General features: G+C 42.8%; 1 protein-coding gene and 1 long non-coding RNA gene across 3 annotated transcripts in view; both read right to left on the bottom strand.

The window, feature by feature from the left end:
* Positions 1 to 11,968, bottom strand: part of LOC147035181 (tryptophan 5-hydroxylase 1-like) — a 157,156-nt gene extending 145,188 nt beyond the window's left edge. For both annotated transcript variants that reach the window (XM_085894980.1, XM_085894990.1), the window contains exon 1: positions 11,375 to 11,968. In XM_085894980.1, coding sequence (XP_085751106.1) covers positions 11,375 to 11,959 — 585 coding nt within the window. In that variant the 5' untranslated portion in view covers positions 11,960 to 11,968. The remainder of the gene's footprint in view (positions 1 to 11,374) is intronic.
* Positions 11,969 to 12,101: 133 nt separating this feature from the next.
* LOC147035180 (uncharacterized) overlaps positions 12,102 to 17,500 on the bottom strand; it is a 20,928-nt gene continuing 15,529 nt past the window's right edge. The window contains exon 2 of the long non-coding RNA XR_015061613.1: positions 12,102 to 12,448. This is a non-coding gene — a long non-coding RNA (uncharacterized LOC147035180). The remainder of the gene's footprint in view (positions 12,449 to 17,500) is intronic.

Here is a 17,500-nt window from a genome sequence, read left to right as displayed (position 1 = left end):
ACACCATTTCAAATCTGGTTGTTGAGTGCCAGAATTGTGAGCTTGGTGATGTAGATAACATGTTTTGTAATACTTCCTACCACCGAGTGGAGCTAAACGAAACTATTTACAAAGAGAGAATTGGGGTTTCCCCACCCTGAACCACCTACCCTGTAGGTTTGAAAATGTTTTCTTGCATCTCCATTTACCAAGAGTTCAAATGGAATGCAATATGATGGGGTTACTACCCGTGGGGTCGATTGTATTGATGGACAGACAGACAGAAAATACAACTATATATATATTTGTATATATGAATTTGTGTGTATATATATATATATATATATATATATATATATATATATATATATATATATATATATATATATATATATATATATATATATATATATATATATATATATATACATACCTTTATTTCTGCCAAGCATTAAATGTCAAGTCAAAGCTCATCAAATTCCTTTCCAAAGAAATGTTTATCTTGAAAAAATGAGATGATATTTTGTGTTCCAAAATTATCGAGAAAATTTGTTGGACATTGGTGAACTGGGAAAGGTCAAGTTGTGCACTGCATTTTGGTTGCATAAATATGGTATTGATCCATGTGAAGGGAAATTGCACAAAATAAGACACAGGAAAAACAGCTTGGCTAATCATGCTTTTGTCATTAGAGTAAAGTGGGGTAAGATGCCCCTTTTGAGAACGGTGGGAAACCTCCCCCACCCCCACCCTCCCACTCACTCAGCATATCATCCTTAGTCCTGGTTATATGTTTAAGCCTGAACATCTGTTGCGAAGAGCTCTCACTGAAAGATGGAATTGCAAGCAATTTTAAATGAGAAATTACATTACACTGAACAAAAGTACCAAGGACGAAGTGTATGTACAAACTGGACGAGGTGGGAGCAATTTGCTCCCACCTGTCCCGATGGGAACGTCTTGCCATGCATTACTCTATTTCCTTACCATCTTCCTTTCCCCAATTTTTTCCTTACATGACAACTGACTATTATGCATTCTACCTTGTACAGAAATAAATGATTTTGGTACCAGTACAAGTCTATGGCACACCAGAAAACCACAAACACAATGTACAGCTGGACATGCTCAGGAACACTAAATGTGCACAAAACATAACTCACACAAAATACATGGACATGGGGAACATGTCTGTATGTCTGTGTTACCGAGAACAGGTGTGTGCTCAAAATGCATGAGGGTATGCATGCACACAAACAAACACGCCTTATGCACCTCAAGTCCAGAACCGTATTCATGTACAGAGTATATCACTCGTGTATCCTTATCATAATTCACAGACTGTGTTTTTCTTCCGGCGATGTTTGTCTCCGGACATGTCTGAGCGATGTTTAGAGTATGACCTGGAGAAAATGTATTTCAGATATTATTTTGCTTCCATCTTCACTGTTGTACTATGCAGAATAATTTTGATGACAGTATGAATTGTGGTTAACACTCCACTGCATGTTTGCCTTCCCTCCCCTCACCTCACGCTTACCTGCTCCCAAACCTCCCCCCCCCCATCCCATAAAACTCTCTACATGTATAAGCATTACAGCTGAAATGCAATAATCTCTAAACTCTCAAACTGAAGAGAATTTCAAAATTTATGCCACGGAAATGACATAAGCAGCAGTTCCGACTGTGAGAAAAAGTGTGTTCATTTGTCCAATTTGAACATTGTTTGATACGACTGTCATCTCCGGATGGTGTTTAGTATGACCCAGTCAACCATTCCTGATCAACCGTTTTGTTTGAGTGCTTAATAGTGGTGGGTGGAATTGATTCCAAAGTACTTGATTCCAACCACGGAATCAAAAGGAATCGAGTTGTGAATGGGAATCAACGTCAATTCCGAGTAATTCTGACTTCATAGAAATAAGTGGTTTTTTTCGTCCCTGTTGGTCATGTTACCCATGGCCTGGTAATGTATTGATTGAAAAGGAACACACCGCTGGGGCATGTTTCTTTTAAATGAATAGCAAGGCATTTAGAGTTGGCCGGTAAAGCATGCTGATTGCTTTGCTGACAGACTGTAGGCAAGACGTTGATTGATAAAAGTTTTGACAACATGTTCAAAAGGTCCAGAAGTGCACTTTGGATCTATTTTGGGAAAGTGAAGGAAGAGAGGCAGAAAGTTGCATGCTCACTTTGTTCAGGAGACATTGCTCGTCACTTAATACGTAAAATATTCTAAAACATTTTAAAGCCAAACACCAGAGAGAGTGCCTATTCCAACCATGGCGTGATGCTTGAGAATGTGGACTCAAAGAAGCCAAAGTCTGCAACAGCAACAAGTTCACTTTCGCAATTGATGATTGAAATCACTGTTGCCATGGTAATGACTAAGTATGCTGCCTTCCCTTTCCCTCGCACTGCCTTCCCCTCCCCTCTCGCTGACTTCCCTTCCCTCCCCTAATGCTTCCTTCCCTTCCCCTCCCCTCATACTATCCTCCTCCCAAATATCCTCCACCATCATAAAGTCTAAGGAGGTCGAGGAGAGAAAGGGGTGTCAAAGAATGTACAAATTGGACAAATAAAAGCTGTTTTTCTTTTGTTTTTTTATTTTTTTAAGCAGTCAGAACTTCTGCTCGGATCAATTCTGCAATTCATCTCACGTTACGAGATTCTAGAACTTATCATCGGTGTTGAAATTCAACAAAAGCATGAACATTGGTGCAGCTTTTTTGACGATGAAAGGAAAACAACAATGAAAGGACAAGAACAAATGGATTAAATTTTATTTCAGGTCCGAATCCAGATCCAGTCTATCAGTGGGTTACAAAATGTAAACTAATCAGCCTGGTGGAGGTATGCGCTCTCTCCCGAGTGTCTTTCTAGTTCTTTATCGTTTTCTTATTTTACTTCGCGCACACAACCCTCCTGTCTTTCACGCATGCATGCATGTCACAGACCCTAGCAACAGAAGTGGCTCATTTGCATATGCACACCATTCCACGTTCAAACCGAGCACCGTTACTAAACAGATGCTCACCTCAGAATTTCTCCAGACTCGGACCACAACACCACAACACTTCTACAACCATTACAATGCCTTTTATAATTAAAGAAAACCCCTACATCAATCCAAGCTCACTTACCTTCACCATTAAACCCCACGATATCCACAACCGCCTCCATCACAAACTCACCGCTATGACACCTCAAACCACCACTCCATAACTCACCACTACACCAATGCTACAAATGCAGCAACCAAAGTCACCACCACGGATGCCCACCAGTGCCCTGTGGAGATGTTTGGGAACAATGGACACCACGTACCACTGTAGATGCTTGTCCTTGGAACGTTCTGGCATGTAGCTTAAAGCGCAAGTGTGTGCTAGAACCTGTTCGACATTGTCTGGATAGCCTGCGCTCTGCTCAATAACGGCCTCCATTTAGTGTCCAGTACTTGTTCATGGCTACAGAGCAACACCAGATACCCTCTCCCCATGTTATAGTTGGAGATGAGTCACGTGGAGAGGCACAGAAGTGAATGAAGCCATTTCCGGCAATGTCCTCACGTTGGTGGGGCCAACACTTGCTGAAACATCTGTGCACCAATGGGAACGTTTGGGAACTCCTACCGTCTGCCCTGATCCTCCCTTGCTAAACAACTATACAATACTCTGCAAGTGGGAGAGACGAAAGACGCTTTTGGCTTGGTTGGCGGTACGGGGCGGAAGACAGAGCTGCACAGGCGGATGGAGCAGGCAGAGCGGAGTGCTTGGTGGGCAAGCGATCCAGGCGCCATGCTGAACACATTTATTCGGGCCAAGCCGAAGCCCAGTTACACTTGCAGACTTCCTTACACTTCATTATTAATGCATACATAAACAGAGACATTTGAAGGACAATACCATAAAACAGACTAAAAAGAAAACCACAAAGCTTTTTGTTGTGCTCTCATCAGGTGAAATTCACAAAGTGAATGAGGTAAGGAAGAAGAACAGTCTAATAGACACCAAAACCAAAAACTTTATCATCATCTTTAGCCTTAATAGGACACTGCAGGGTGAAAGTCTTGATAAGAAAGCATCAATTTATTCTGTATTGTGATTTTATTATGGAGTTATATTTCCTGAAAACTTGATAATCTCATCTTTCCATCTGACTTTCTGCCTACCTTGACTTCTTCACCCATTCCTTGGTCTCCATTCTGTTATTGATTTTGTCATTCTGACATCAGGTTGCCCTGCTAAATGACCAGACCATTGAAATTTCTGTTAATTGTTTGAATGGCATCTGTAATTTTTATCTGATTTCTGATCCAATCATTTGTCTGTGTTTTTTCAAGTAAAGGTTCATGGAGGAGCATGCACGTTAATGACAAGCAGGACAAAGACATTTAAGATCCGTGTATGTTTACATGAATTACAAGGACATTAGAAGGCAATGGATAAACCCAAATGGTATATGTGATTTGAGCCTCGGTCTCCTACATCATGAGCCAGGGGTTTACATCGGGACTCACTCCAACAGGCCTAACCAAATAGGCCTTGCTTGGTGATGCCAATAATTCATCTTTCAACACTACACTGAGCTGGAAGAAAGTTTTGCTTCATCGATGTTGTCAGTAACCATGTTTCAGCACCATTCTTGGTTATAACTGGCAAGACTCATTGTGTTAAAATTTTATGTTCTATGCACATTGGCATATAACTTCATTACATCATTGAATTTTCCAAAAGAATGCAACTCTTCTTTTATTACTTATTTTCACCCCTGTCTGATTGTCTTTGTTTGTCTGTCTGTGAGCAGGATTTCTCAAAAAGTTATGGACAGATTCAGACAAAACTTGGTGGACAGGTTGGGTGTGTGACAAGACAAGGCCAAATTGATTTAATTTTTGTTCAGGTTCAGATTCAGATCCAGCCTATCAGTGGGATACAAAATGTAAATTGTTCAGCCTGGTGGAGGTACCTGCTCTACTGAGTGCTGTTCTAGTTATTGGTTTTATTTCATCAAGATAATTGTGCCATACTGGCCCAGGTTTTGTTGTTTTTCCAAGTTGAATTGGTTGACAACATGGAAAAAAAATTGTTTTAAGGATAATTAGAGTAATTCTCTCAGCTGCATTGCATTGAAACAGATTGTGTTTAATGCAAGATGTTTTCTTCTTAGAAATCCTACAACACATACGAGTACATTGCCATTATCTTTGCCACTTTCCTATTGTTTCCACTTTGTAGTTGATATTGACCTTCATTAATTTTTGCTTCACTCAGCCTCAGGATGTCTCATTTGATATTTACTAGTTCTTTTTCCAATTTAAAAAGGACTTAATTTATTTAATTTCAACATGGTGGTTGTTGTGTGGGTGGCTGACGGACCATCTTTATATTTTGTGTCTAAATATATACATATGCGTTCAAAAAAACTACCTCAAAAACAGAAACTAAAAAGGCAGGCAGCAGCTTTCCAGAAATACACAGCAGGACAACAGGGCAAACAGGATGGCCTCTACCCTAGAATGAGCGTAAACAGCAGCATGCAAAAGGAGGCTGGCACACAAAGAAGACTTCTTTCATGTATTACTCGCAGCAATACCCATCGCTTCTCTGATCAGTAATCAGCTTTTTCTTATTTTTCTTCTTTTCTTTTTTTTCTTCTTCTTTTCTTCTTCTTCTTTTCTTCTTCTTCTTCTTCATTTCATTTCCTCTTCTTCTTCTTCAGAAGGTGGCAAACAAAACAAACGGAAAAGAAGGAAAACATTTTTCCAAGTAAATCTTGGTTTTCAGGTAGGCCTAAGAAATCAGGTCTGTTGGCATCTGCTGATTATACACTGCCTGAGTTTGTTGCGTCAGACTTCCATTGGCTTTGTTTGGGTCGAGTGTTACTCAAGATGATGGACCCTGAAAAATCCAATCAAATGTTGAACAGAAATTATTGGTGAGGTTTAATGAAGTTCCTGTCAGCATGAATGGTACGCACCTCCCAAAAGCCGTTCATATGGTAATTCTGTTAAACATCATCCGATTTCCATCAACTTTGTTACTTACAATGTTGTTCGCATGTGTCTTTTGTTACCTCTTCCACAACTGAGTAAAATGTGCTTCACTGATTATTAAAACTGTTCCACAACTTGGCGAAAGTCATCTGCTCAATTTACATGTTATTTTTGAAAGTTTTCCCCACCAGCGTTTGTGTCCAATTTATTTGTTCTAAGTAAAATAAATGTACACTGTACAGTCAACTAAAAGTGTGGATGAGAGGTCATCACATTTGCTTGTAATTTGCGTATGCATTGGGGCTGTTCAAAAATTACATAACGCTCAGTGGGGGGTGTATTCCAAACATAGCATGGTTTTGGGGGATGTTTCCTGTGGCTTTACGTAACGGTATTAACCAATGACGGTAATGTAACGGTATTAACCATTACAGTCCCAGTAATGTCCATCTTCTCTTTGCCATGATCCCCGTCCCATCCCCATCCCTCTCCCTTCCACAGTTCACCTAATGTGCCTGTTCCCCACTGTTTTGTCCCTTCCACTCCCGCCCCTCTTGTCTCATGCCCCCTTGCTGTGAGTTGTGTGTTAGCTCTCATACGAGCCTCGACAATGTATACAAAAAAAATGAATATTTTGTTTACCTCTATAATAGTGTTGCGAATTCGTGCCCGCCGGCGTGCGATCGGCCGCTCGACTCGAATGGCGGCTGCCTCGCCCACCGGAACGGACGATTCTGTCGTGACCCTCTCGGTCAAACGCCGGGAGCTAGTCACGGGTGGGGGTTTAACCTCACGACGATCGTGCCAATTGCCCACCTGCACAGGATAGGGTCGCTCGCCAAATTCGATCTACCTAAGTGCCGGCGCGAATGGTCGATCGGGCGATCACACCACGCCACAGGCCGACTCCAGACACAAACCGCTTAAGCGGTCCGTTCCGTGCTACAGTGATAACCGAGCGGTGTTATCGTCTGCTTCGACGGTTCCGATTAATTATCGGGCGTATTAAGCCCACTACGAACCCTTTACGTGAAGCAGGATGGAGGGTCAATAAAGAAAAGACTAAGCGAAACGGGAAAACAGTTCACACAATGCACATTTATTACGCGACACATGGAAAGCACACATATACAGCCAAACAGTCAAAATGCACATGTAGCAGTTAGAACAAAAGAAACAATGACGCAGAGTTACGACCGACTACGCGCACACACGGCAACACTTATACAGTTCTACTTTACAGATGGCGCCAACACACATTCACTCAAAAGCAAAGGAAAGAAGCCACCCTCATAGACAAGGGGGCAGATGGGCCTGTAGGCCAATATGCGCGCGTGACCTGAAGGAGTGACCAGGTCGCGAGACCGGGTGGGTCCTACCCGCATCCTCGTGACGCTTTGGCGGACGAGCCGCAGATGTGGCCGCGTGGCTGTGCCCCAACTCCCTGCTCCTTGGCGGGTTTCGTTGGCACGACATTTGGGGTGGGAACGGGGCCCCCTTTTTGCACTATCTCAGCACGGGGGAAAGGGGGAATTGTTGATGCCCTGGGGGAGGAGAATGGCTGGCTGGCTGGCTTGGGTCCCGCGACGAGCGATCTCACACCGCGACCTCGTCGCCGACCGCCGTCCTTCTCGCCTCGGACCCGAGCTCCTTGGCCTCTTCCCGCAACTCTCCTCAGCCGACTGCAGAACCCAACTCGATGACTTCGCCACCCAACTCCACTCTGCTACACCGATGGCTCGATTCACTCTTTCTCTGCCGACACACTGCTACTGCCACATTCTGCCACGATTCGCCTTGTGCTCGCCGTTTTATAGGCCGGCAGGAGAAAACAATATGCAAATATCCAGATCAGGGTGACCTTGGGGGCGGAGCCATGCTCGCCAATTGGACGGAGGAAAAGTGGGTGTGAACCTCCCCTGATCCTAGAATTTGCATATATCGATTTCACACAGACGCGCCTGGAGGCGGGGCCAAGCCGCTCCGCGCTTGCTAATTGGATGGATCAGAAGTGGGTGTGTAGCGTTCCTGATCCGAATTCTCCCTCGGAAAGGCCACTATTTGCGCTCGCGGCTCGGTGCATACCGCTGAATGAGCCCAAGACAGCCGACGCTCAGTGTTCACAGGTGGTGCGGAAATAGCCGTAGAAGGAGAGAGGTGAGGGTGGTGGAGGGTTTATCGGTGGTGGTTTGATGGTTATGGTGCCCTTTGGGAATGACGGTGATGCGATGTTTGCGGGATTGAGTTGTGAAGGTAAAGGTCATGGCTGTTGGCGTTGTTGTTGTTGTCTGAGAGTTGGAGCATGGTTGTAGTTGGTGACGATGGCTGGCATGGTGGTTAAGGTGGTTGTTGTGTGATGGCGGTTGAGACGTGGTTGGTTCAAAATAAAGATAGAACAGAAAAACGGCTATCTCAAAGCGTCGCAGCCCGAATGAATCACATAAATTCCCTCTCGACAACGGATTTGGGGCTAACTACACATGTACTTCAAGATATCTCACCTACGGGCCCTTCATGGTGTAATGCGAATTTCCACAGCCGTAACAATAGTCACAGTTTTGGCATTCCCATCTTTTGTACTGTAATAAAAATGACGCAAAATAAATGGGGGAAAATTGTATCTTGTGGTGCTGTATTGCATTTATGTCACAGATTGTGACCACAATGCGGTCATTATTGTTACTCGTACGTGCCCGTACGTAGGGCCGTACGTGCGTGGCCGTACATGCAAAAAAAAAAACTTTCAAACCGTGTGCCAGAAACAACAACCACACAGGCCGTTTCTTCGCTCTCGCGTGCCCGTACGTGCGTGCCCGTACGTGCATGGCCGTACGTGCATGGCCGTACGTGAAAAAAAAATCTTTCAAACAACCACACAGGTCGTTCCTTCGCTCTCGTAAATGACGACTGGATTGGGGCATTGTGTTTATCTATAAATGCGCATAAGAAATCGAGAAATTATTAGAATACATTAAGTCATCACTATCTGGAAGTCTGTACGTTGTAACCCGTAATGGGGAATGCGGCTGAGGATCTCTTCCCCAACGGCCACGCCTACGCAGCAACGTGTTCTGTCATTGGTTTGGTAAATAAATGGCCATAACTTGGGAAGCGCTTGTTCGATTAATATCAAGCCTTGAAAAGGTGCATACTCAGGTCCCCAGCAATATACCTGGCAAGTTTCAATTAGATCGGACCAGTGGTTGTCGAGAAATAGCGGTCACAGACGGACAGACACAGACATTGCTGGAATTATAGATAGATTATTGCAAGACAGCGTTGGAGGAGGGGTTGGGCTCTACGTATGTGACAATTTGAATATGTGGGAGGTCTTCAACAATTGCATCCCTCCACAGCTCAAAACTATGTGGGCTAAGCTGACATCCTCAAATTGCCTACGACTATTTAAGGACATTTTTGTTTGTGTGACATATTTGCCACCACAATCCCCACATCAGATAGAATTTGGTCATCATCTCGTAGATATGGCCGACATAGGTGTCCCTCAGGGGACCAAGCTTGGGCCCATTATGCTGTTAATTATGGTCAACGATGCTGTGCTTTGTTGTGATAACTGGTGGAAATATGTGGATGACCTTATGCTCATAGAGATTGTCCCCAAATCACAAGATGGTACTCTGTAGACACACTTGGATGTCCTTTCTGCTTGGCATCTTGACAATTTTATGCAGCCAAAGCCTCAGAAATGTAAAGTTCTGCAAACTGACCCCCCTCCTCCCGTTATTTGTATTAATGGCATGACACTTGAAATAGTATCTTCGCTTTGTCTCCTTGGAGTTACTCTTCAATCGGACCTAAAATTGGACTCACAAGTTCAACGAATGTTATGCTTCTGCGTGAGCAATTATGCCATACTAGCAGAGTACCCGCCCTGCGGGTGATCTTGTTCCAAGCATGCAACACGTTCTTCTGATGCATACCTTTACAGTATCCTGGCAGTGCATCGGCAACTGACAGCTCTGTATCAGAAAAATAAATAACCCGGGTTATGTGCATGAAGCAAAAACATCCGTACTGCTTATAATTCAAAACACCTCACTCACTGCACTGGAAAACGTGGGGGACCTGTAGGTGGTGCTACACAATACACGTTCACATGGAGAATTTGCGTCCCTCCCCTTCATCCCCTCAAGACCACCGGCAATGATAAAAACACCCCTATACATTAAATGAGGCTATGCTGATCCTATGTAGCAAGTCTGGATAGAATTGGTCCAGAACTGTAGGAGGAGTAGCCCGACAAACAAACACACAAACACCAGGCCCTGAATTATAGTCAGGATTACTTCTTTGAACAGTATTAATTGAGACGTAACGATCTTGATCGAGTGTTTTTTTTATAAGCTGTCAAGTGTATTTTATATTAACAGCATATCCTTGTATTTTTTTTTTCTTTTTGCATTGTAAACTTGACTTTTAAGACTTTGGACTTTTGTCACGTCTTCGGCTCATTTGAATGATACCAAAATTGATTAATTGAACCCTTTGCAATAAAGTGTGACGGAAGTACTCGGCTCCTTTTATATATACATCGATAATTTAGATATTAGCTAAGAATATTTTTCTTACTTATTATATGTACCGTTTAGCGAGGAATATTCTTCTCAGCCAGGAATATTTTTTCTTGCTTATTGTACTCCAGTGTGGCTTTATATATTGAATAATAAAAAATGGATGTATCTCACACTATCATGATGTCATTCAGAAAGCATTCTGAATGCTCCTCATATTAGTTCCAATGAATCTTCCATTTTTAGTCTGAGTAAGCCTTAAAATAGTTGTTTTTCTTTTATTATTATTTGTTGCAACTCTTTTGCAGATTAAAAAAAAAGATGAATTTTGAAGTTGATTTTTTTATTTTCAAAAAGATTAATTTTGAAGTTGTTTAAAAAAAAAAAAACGAGGCCAGTTGTTTTTTTTGAATCAACACGAGTAAAACTGGGAAAGTGTCTGAACATTCGGCACTGTACTGTTGGAGGTATTGAAGTAAAGTTTTGCACCAAATATGATGAGCAACAACCATTTTTGTGTGAGCGTGCTAACATGGTTAACCAAACCAACTTTTGAGATGATTTATATGGACAAATAAAAAGACTTCATTGATGTATCGATAATTTCTCATTCGTGCACTGATTGCAATGTTATTTATATTTTTAATACCGAGTAATAAACTAAATGACCATTAAGCTCAGAGAGCAACGTAAACGGAAATATGAAATGAAAATCTGTTTTAAATTCCTTTTAGATTGGGTTTATTTGTTAGTGTAAAGCTGCTTACCTGATTTCAAATGCGTGTATTGCATAGCTTAAATTACAAACTCTAAAAATTCATGATTACCATACACACAGCAAAGTTATGATTAATTGTGTCACATCTACCTCGTGAAGTCCCAGCACTTCCAGCAGGTACTGCAGAGATAGCGAGTCCTTTCCAGAAGCATGTTGCTTGTCGGCTTGGCACTGCCTATCCACAGTGGATTGTAGCGGAGTCTCCAAAATACCAGCTTTTCCGCTTTCCAAAGCCGGGGAATGTGCATCGAAGGGCAGCTGTAAATGGCTGAAGGAGCAGCAAAACCAGGCAGTTGGTGCTGCAATATCCTCATTGATTCCATGAACCTCAACGTTGACTTGAATCTCGGCTTCCTTGCCCCAAGCTTCTCTTGAAACCTGGACACCCACTTCACCTTCTATTTGTCGCTTCATTAAGTAATCTGCGGTCGGCTCTCGAACTGTTATAACTTCTTCTTTGCACATGGTGAATCTATTTGTAATCTGAGGAGCAACCAACTCCTCTGGGTTATTTTTCTTCACATGCTCTTGTGCTGATACTGCTTCCTCATATTTTGTTCCATTTTGCCCCATAATTTGCTGTCCCATCTTTTCTTGTTCCCCCTTTCTTGTTTCTGTTCCCCCAGGTTTCGAGATTCCTTTATTAGTTTGTTTCTTTGTCTTTAACTGTTCCATGGCTCCTCAGATTGTAGTTCAGTATTGTGGCGTGTGTTTTATTTATATATAGTCCTGCGTGATGTGATTTCGTGCGTTGCTCAATAAGCGGCCAGCAGGGGCTATGAAAGGCAATTATCTGTGATTGTGATCGCACCCGAGAAACGTCAGAGACCTTCCAGTCTCGGAGGCTGTTTATTGCATTCACAGAGATGACATCGATTGCAATGAGCACACAGCATGGAAAAAGGGTGCGAGATGGCATATGTGGCATCAAATGAATTACAAAGACTTTGAAAGTGTTATCAGACTTTTATGAGCAACTTCATTTGTATTTCAGTGGAATTTTCTATTGTGGTATTTTAGAGGTTTTTCTTTTACCAGCATGGCATTTTGCACAAAAGAACACATTTACTGCAGGAAGATGGTGCTCCAGGTCATACATTCAGGACCACCTCTGCCTGGAAGATATGGAGTGGGCTGCAATTCTTCCAACAACACCACAGAGACCTGACATAAACACCATTTAACATGTCTGGGAACATGAATCGAGAGATGCGAGAAAGCCAACATTTTCCAAGTAATACGCAATAGCTGTAACAAAATCTCCATATTTAGCAAAAATGTGGATCAGGTTGTCATATACAGTGGCCTACAAAAGAATTCACCTCCGACCAGTAATGCAACATTTAGATGAATTACACATTATGTCGAAATAATTTTTCCAAATGAACATTTTTATTCCGAACTGAAGAGATCAAACTAAACACTTATAGTTGAAGGAGGATACATGCCAGGAATACCTGTAGAAAACATGTACCAATCAAAATTCACTGCTTGCAAAGGTATTCAGCCCCTTAGGTCAGTACTTGGTGGAAGCACCATTTACAGCAATTCCTGCTATGAGTCTTTTTGGAGACAGTCAGTCTCTATCAGCTTTGCACAGTGATATGGTGAAATATTTGCCCATTGTTCATGTGAAAATTTCTCAAGTTCTGCCAAGTTTGATGGTGATCATCGATGGACTGCAATCTTCAAGTCTCACTATATATGTTCAATTGGGTTCAAGTCAGGACTTTGACTGGGCCACTCAAGAACATTTATTTTCTTCTTATTCAGCCACTCCAGTGTGGCTTTAGCTTTCTGCTTCAGATCATTGCCCTGCAGAAATGTGAATCTCCTACCCAGTTTCAGATTCATGGCTGACTCATGCAGGTTTTCATCAAGGATTCTCCTGTACTTTGAACCGTCCATTGTCCATTCTATTCCTGACAAGCTTGCCAGTCCTTGCTAATGAAAAACAGCCCCATAACATGATGCTTCCACTACCATGCTCTCCAGTAGGGATGGTGTTAACTGGGTGAAGTGCAGTGCTAGGTTTGCATCAGACATAATGCTTTGAATTAGACCAAGAAGTTCAATTTTTGTTTCGTCTGACCATAAAATATTTCTACACATGCCTTCACTATCATTGAGATGCTTTTTCTCAAACTCTGTATGAGCTTTTAGATGTGTCTTTTTTTTTTTTAGTAATGGCTTTTTTTCTTGCCACCTGTCCAGAGAGACCAGGTTTATGAGGGAAATGAGATTGAGTTCATTGATGAACACTGACCCCCATCTCCAACATAGAGCCTTACAGATCTGTCAGTCATTTTTGGATCACAGTGACATCCCGAACCAGATTCCTGCTTGCACAGCTGCTGAGTTTGAATGAGCGACTTGATCTGGTTAGAGACTGGGTGGTATGATACATCTTCTCCTTCTTAAATCCTGAACCAGTTTCCTGCTTGCACAGCTGCTGAGTTTGGATGAGTGACCTGATTTGGGTAGAGTCTGGGTGGTATGATACATCTTCTCCTTCATAATGATGGATTTCACCATACTGAAAGGGAAAATGAGTGACTTTGAAATCTTCTTATAACTCTCTCCTGAACGGTGCTTCTCCACCAATTGATGTATGACTTCTTTGGAAAACTCCTTAGTCTTCATATTTGCCTTGTTGTTTGACCAAGTGAGTTGCACCTTAATACTCCTAAGATAAGTGGGAGAGCTTAATGTTTAAATCCACAAAGATTATGCAAAGACCGCATCATCCGCAAAGAGCAACAGTCTGTCTGCCACTCAGACTATTGTTCCTGCTAATGCAAGCCAATCAACCAGAAGGCACGTGGGGCAATCGTGCGGATAAATTGAAATGTGTGGAGCATGACTCTCAGTGCTGCTTTGACGTGTAGAGTGGAGGTGATGCTTTGGCGTATACTTGCGCAGGACTTTACGTCCATTGGAGATTGGGAGAGTGCTCGTGGTTTTCATTAGCGGGAACAAACATCTGGGTGGCAGACAGACTTTTCTTTGCAGCTGATGCAGTCTTACTGTGGAAAACATAATCCCTGGCTGATGCTGGTATGTCAAGAGCTTCTGACAAGCGAGGCGAGCGAAGAATCGAAGCGCTTAGCAGATCGAGACGCATGGTGAATCGGACGCTTGGTTCACAAGAGCGCCTGCTGATTTCTATGGTAGCACCTCAAATGTCTGCTGATCTCTGTGAAAAAGGTGCCCAGAATCTCATAAGTGGGAAGAATTTTTTTTTTAACCATCAACATCATCCACTCAGGCTCTCAATTGTCACAAACCTCAATCAGAGGTTTCCACATCCACTTCCACAGAGGTCAAATCGATCTGCTTTTTCAACCAACTTCATTCATTTTCACATCCGCTCTCCACAGAGGCCAAACTGTTCTGCTCTTACAACCACCAGGAGGGGGTGTGGTTGTGTCCGTTAAATGCACATGAGGTCAGTGTTGGCTGCAGCCAACAGCAGCAGCGCTAATAGTCCATTCGCTCTGTTGTGTTTTAAATGGGAGTTTTGCAGGCAATGAAAAGAAAGGTCTATTTAATTCTACAGTGTGCAAGTATCTGATTGAGAATCTTTTTTTTTTTTTTTGTATACCTTGGTCGAGGCTCGTATGAGAGCTAACACACAACTCACAGCAAGGAGGCATGAGACAAGAGGGGCGGGAGTGGAAGGGACAAAACATTGGGGAACAGACACAGGTGAACTGTGGAAGGGAGAGGGATGGGGATGGGACGGGGAACATGGCGAGGGGAAGATGGACATTAAAGGGACTTTCAGGAAGGAAAGCAGGAGAATTGAAGGAAGTGGGCTTGGGTGGATTATCGGGGGTAGAAAAGATCGAGGATTTGGATGGGGGAAGATAAGAGGTGGTGGTGAACAGCTGTTTTGAAAGCCTGAAGGGAAGAATGGGAAAGAATAGAGTGAGGAAGTTTATTCCAAAGGCTGGAAAAAGAGGAATGAAAGAGTGAAGATGAGCAGTGATTCGTGATTTTGGTAGTTTTACCAGAAGGGGGTTGTTGGCGGACCTTGAGCGCCCTGTGGAAATGTGGTTGGGACAAATCGCAGAGAGAGCAGGGGGCAAGGCTGGAGAGGAGTCGGTAGAAGACAGAAAGACCACCGACCAACCTGCGGTGATTGAGTGAGAGGCCCAAAGACTCAGCTTCATTGCGGGAGATGCCAATGATCTTAAAAGCCCTGGTTTCGACAGCGTGAAGTCGAGAAAGGTGGGAGGCAGGAGCACCAGCCCAGAGGGGAGAGCAGTACTCCATCAGGCTACGGACAAAAGCTTTGTAAGTGGTCAGGAGCTCAAGAGGGCCGAGGAAGGACTTTGCACGACGGAGGATTCCCAGTCGGCGACTGGCTTTTGAGGCGAGGTTGGAAATGTGACTTTCCCAGGAAAGGTCATGGCAGATAGTGAGACCCAGAAGCTTGAAAGAAAAGACTTCTTCCAGAGGATTGTTGAGAAAGTGGATGGGGGGGTTTTGTAAACGGTCCTTTCGAAGAGACATAGTGAGAGTGTGAGATTTGTCTGGATTGAAAGACATGTTCCACGTGTTGGACCAGTTTGTGATTTTATCCAGATCTGCAGTGAGCGAAGAAGCTGCTGCTTGCCGGGCTGAGGGATGACAGATGGTACGGCAGAGGGTTGAGTCATCGGCAAAGAGAAATAGAGGATTTTCCAGAGAGTCCGAGAGATCATTGATGAAAACCAGAAAAAGAACAGGGCCCAGAACGCTACCTTGAGGAACTCCAGCCTGCACAGGAAGAGGGGATGAAAGAACTCCATTTAGGGCCACACGTTGACTGTGACAGGAGAGGAAGTCTGCGAGCCATGAGTGGAGATGGCCTTGAATACCATGGGCAGAGAGTTTGGTGAGTAGGGCAGGGTGCCAGACTGTGTCAAAAAGTTATCAAGTAATTCAATCAATTTGTACAAGTTATCAAGTAATTCTGGTCCATTGTATTGAAGGAATCGGTAAATTTGTGACATGCATCCCATTGAAAGGGCGATGGTTTTGGATGTGGAATGGAAAAGTGGGGGAGATGGGGGGTCGTGAGGAGTTATGGGATTTGAAAGGCAAAGAGCGAGGGACGGGTGATGGATGGTTAGCTGGAGTTAAACAAGGGTCAAAAGATGGATTGATAGGTGATGGGATTAATGAAAAATTAAACATTCTAACTCACAATGCATTTCCTTCCTAAAATCTCTCCATATAAAAAGTAGGAAATATATCTCAGTATAAACTAAAGAAATATGTCTGGGGAATATCGTATGTGTCTCTGAATGTCTGGAGAAAATCCTACGTGTCTTCGTGCAAAATCCTACCTGTCTCTGGTCTTTTGGTCTTTTCCATAACCACAACTATATATATATATATATATATATATATATATATATATATATATATATATATATATATATATATATATATATATATATATATATATATATATATATATATATATATATATATATATATATATATATATATATATATATACCGAAAGACCCAATCACATCACCCACCCACCCGTAATTGGAAGAAACAGCCAATCAGCTGTCACCTGATTAAATACCCTCGTGTGGTAGGATTATAAATATATTAAACCACCATGCACTTCCAGCCAAAGAAGCCAACAGCTAAGCCCACGGCCCCCCAATAAGCTACCCAGCCTATTTCCCATGTTACATTGCTCGTGGGGCCACATAATTAATCCACTGCAACATTGATAATCACCTGTGTCTCATAAATTTTGCAGAGCAAACAGTGATGTCACGTGACGTGGTCTAAAGCAGTTCGAACCTTACCCCAACTCCCCTGCAACTAGCCTAAACCACCAAACAAAATAGCCAAGACAAGTGGAATTTGCTCTAAGAGCAGGTATATTTATTAGCAAGTGCAAATGGCATTGGGGAAGGAAACAAGAAGGAAAGCAAGAAAAGAAATGTGGCAGCCAATAAATAAATAACCATTAACCCTTACCGATATGCACCAACAATGCCAATGAATGAACAGGATCACAGGATTCCTTAATTTATCTCAAAGGCTTTTCATACACACCACAGGAGATGGACAAAGGGAAATTGGAAAGACAATAAAGATTGCCAGGCAAACCCGAGGCAGAGCCGAGCAAGATATCCCAGTCCAAGCAGCGGTGGGGGCTGGACGATCGTCCTGTGATGCTGGCTGGAGACGGTGACAAAG

The sequence above is a fragment of the Eptatretus burgeri genome, chromosome 1, assembly GCF_056783735.1.
Source record: "Eptatretus burgeri isolate ZD-2024b chromosome 1, Ebu_testis_v1, whole genome shotgun sequence".
In the NCBI taxonomy this organism is placed as follows: domain Eukaryota; kingdom Metazoa; phylum Chordata; class Myxini; order Myxiniformes; family Myxinidae; genus Eptatretus; species Eptatretus burgeri.
Note: the sequence above shows the minus strand (reverse complement) of the source record. Positions and strands in the feature narration are given on the sequence as shown.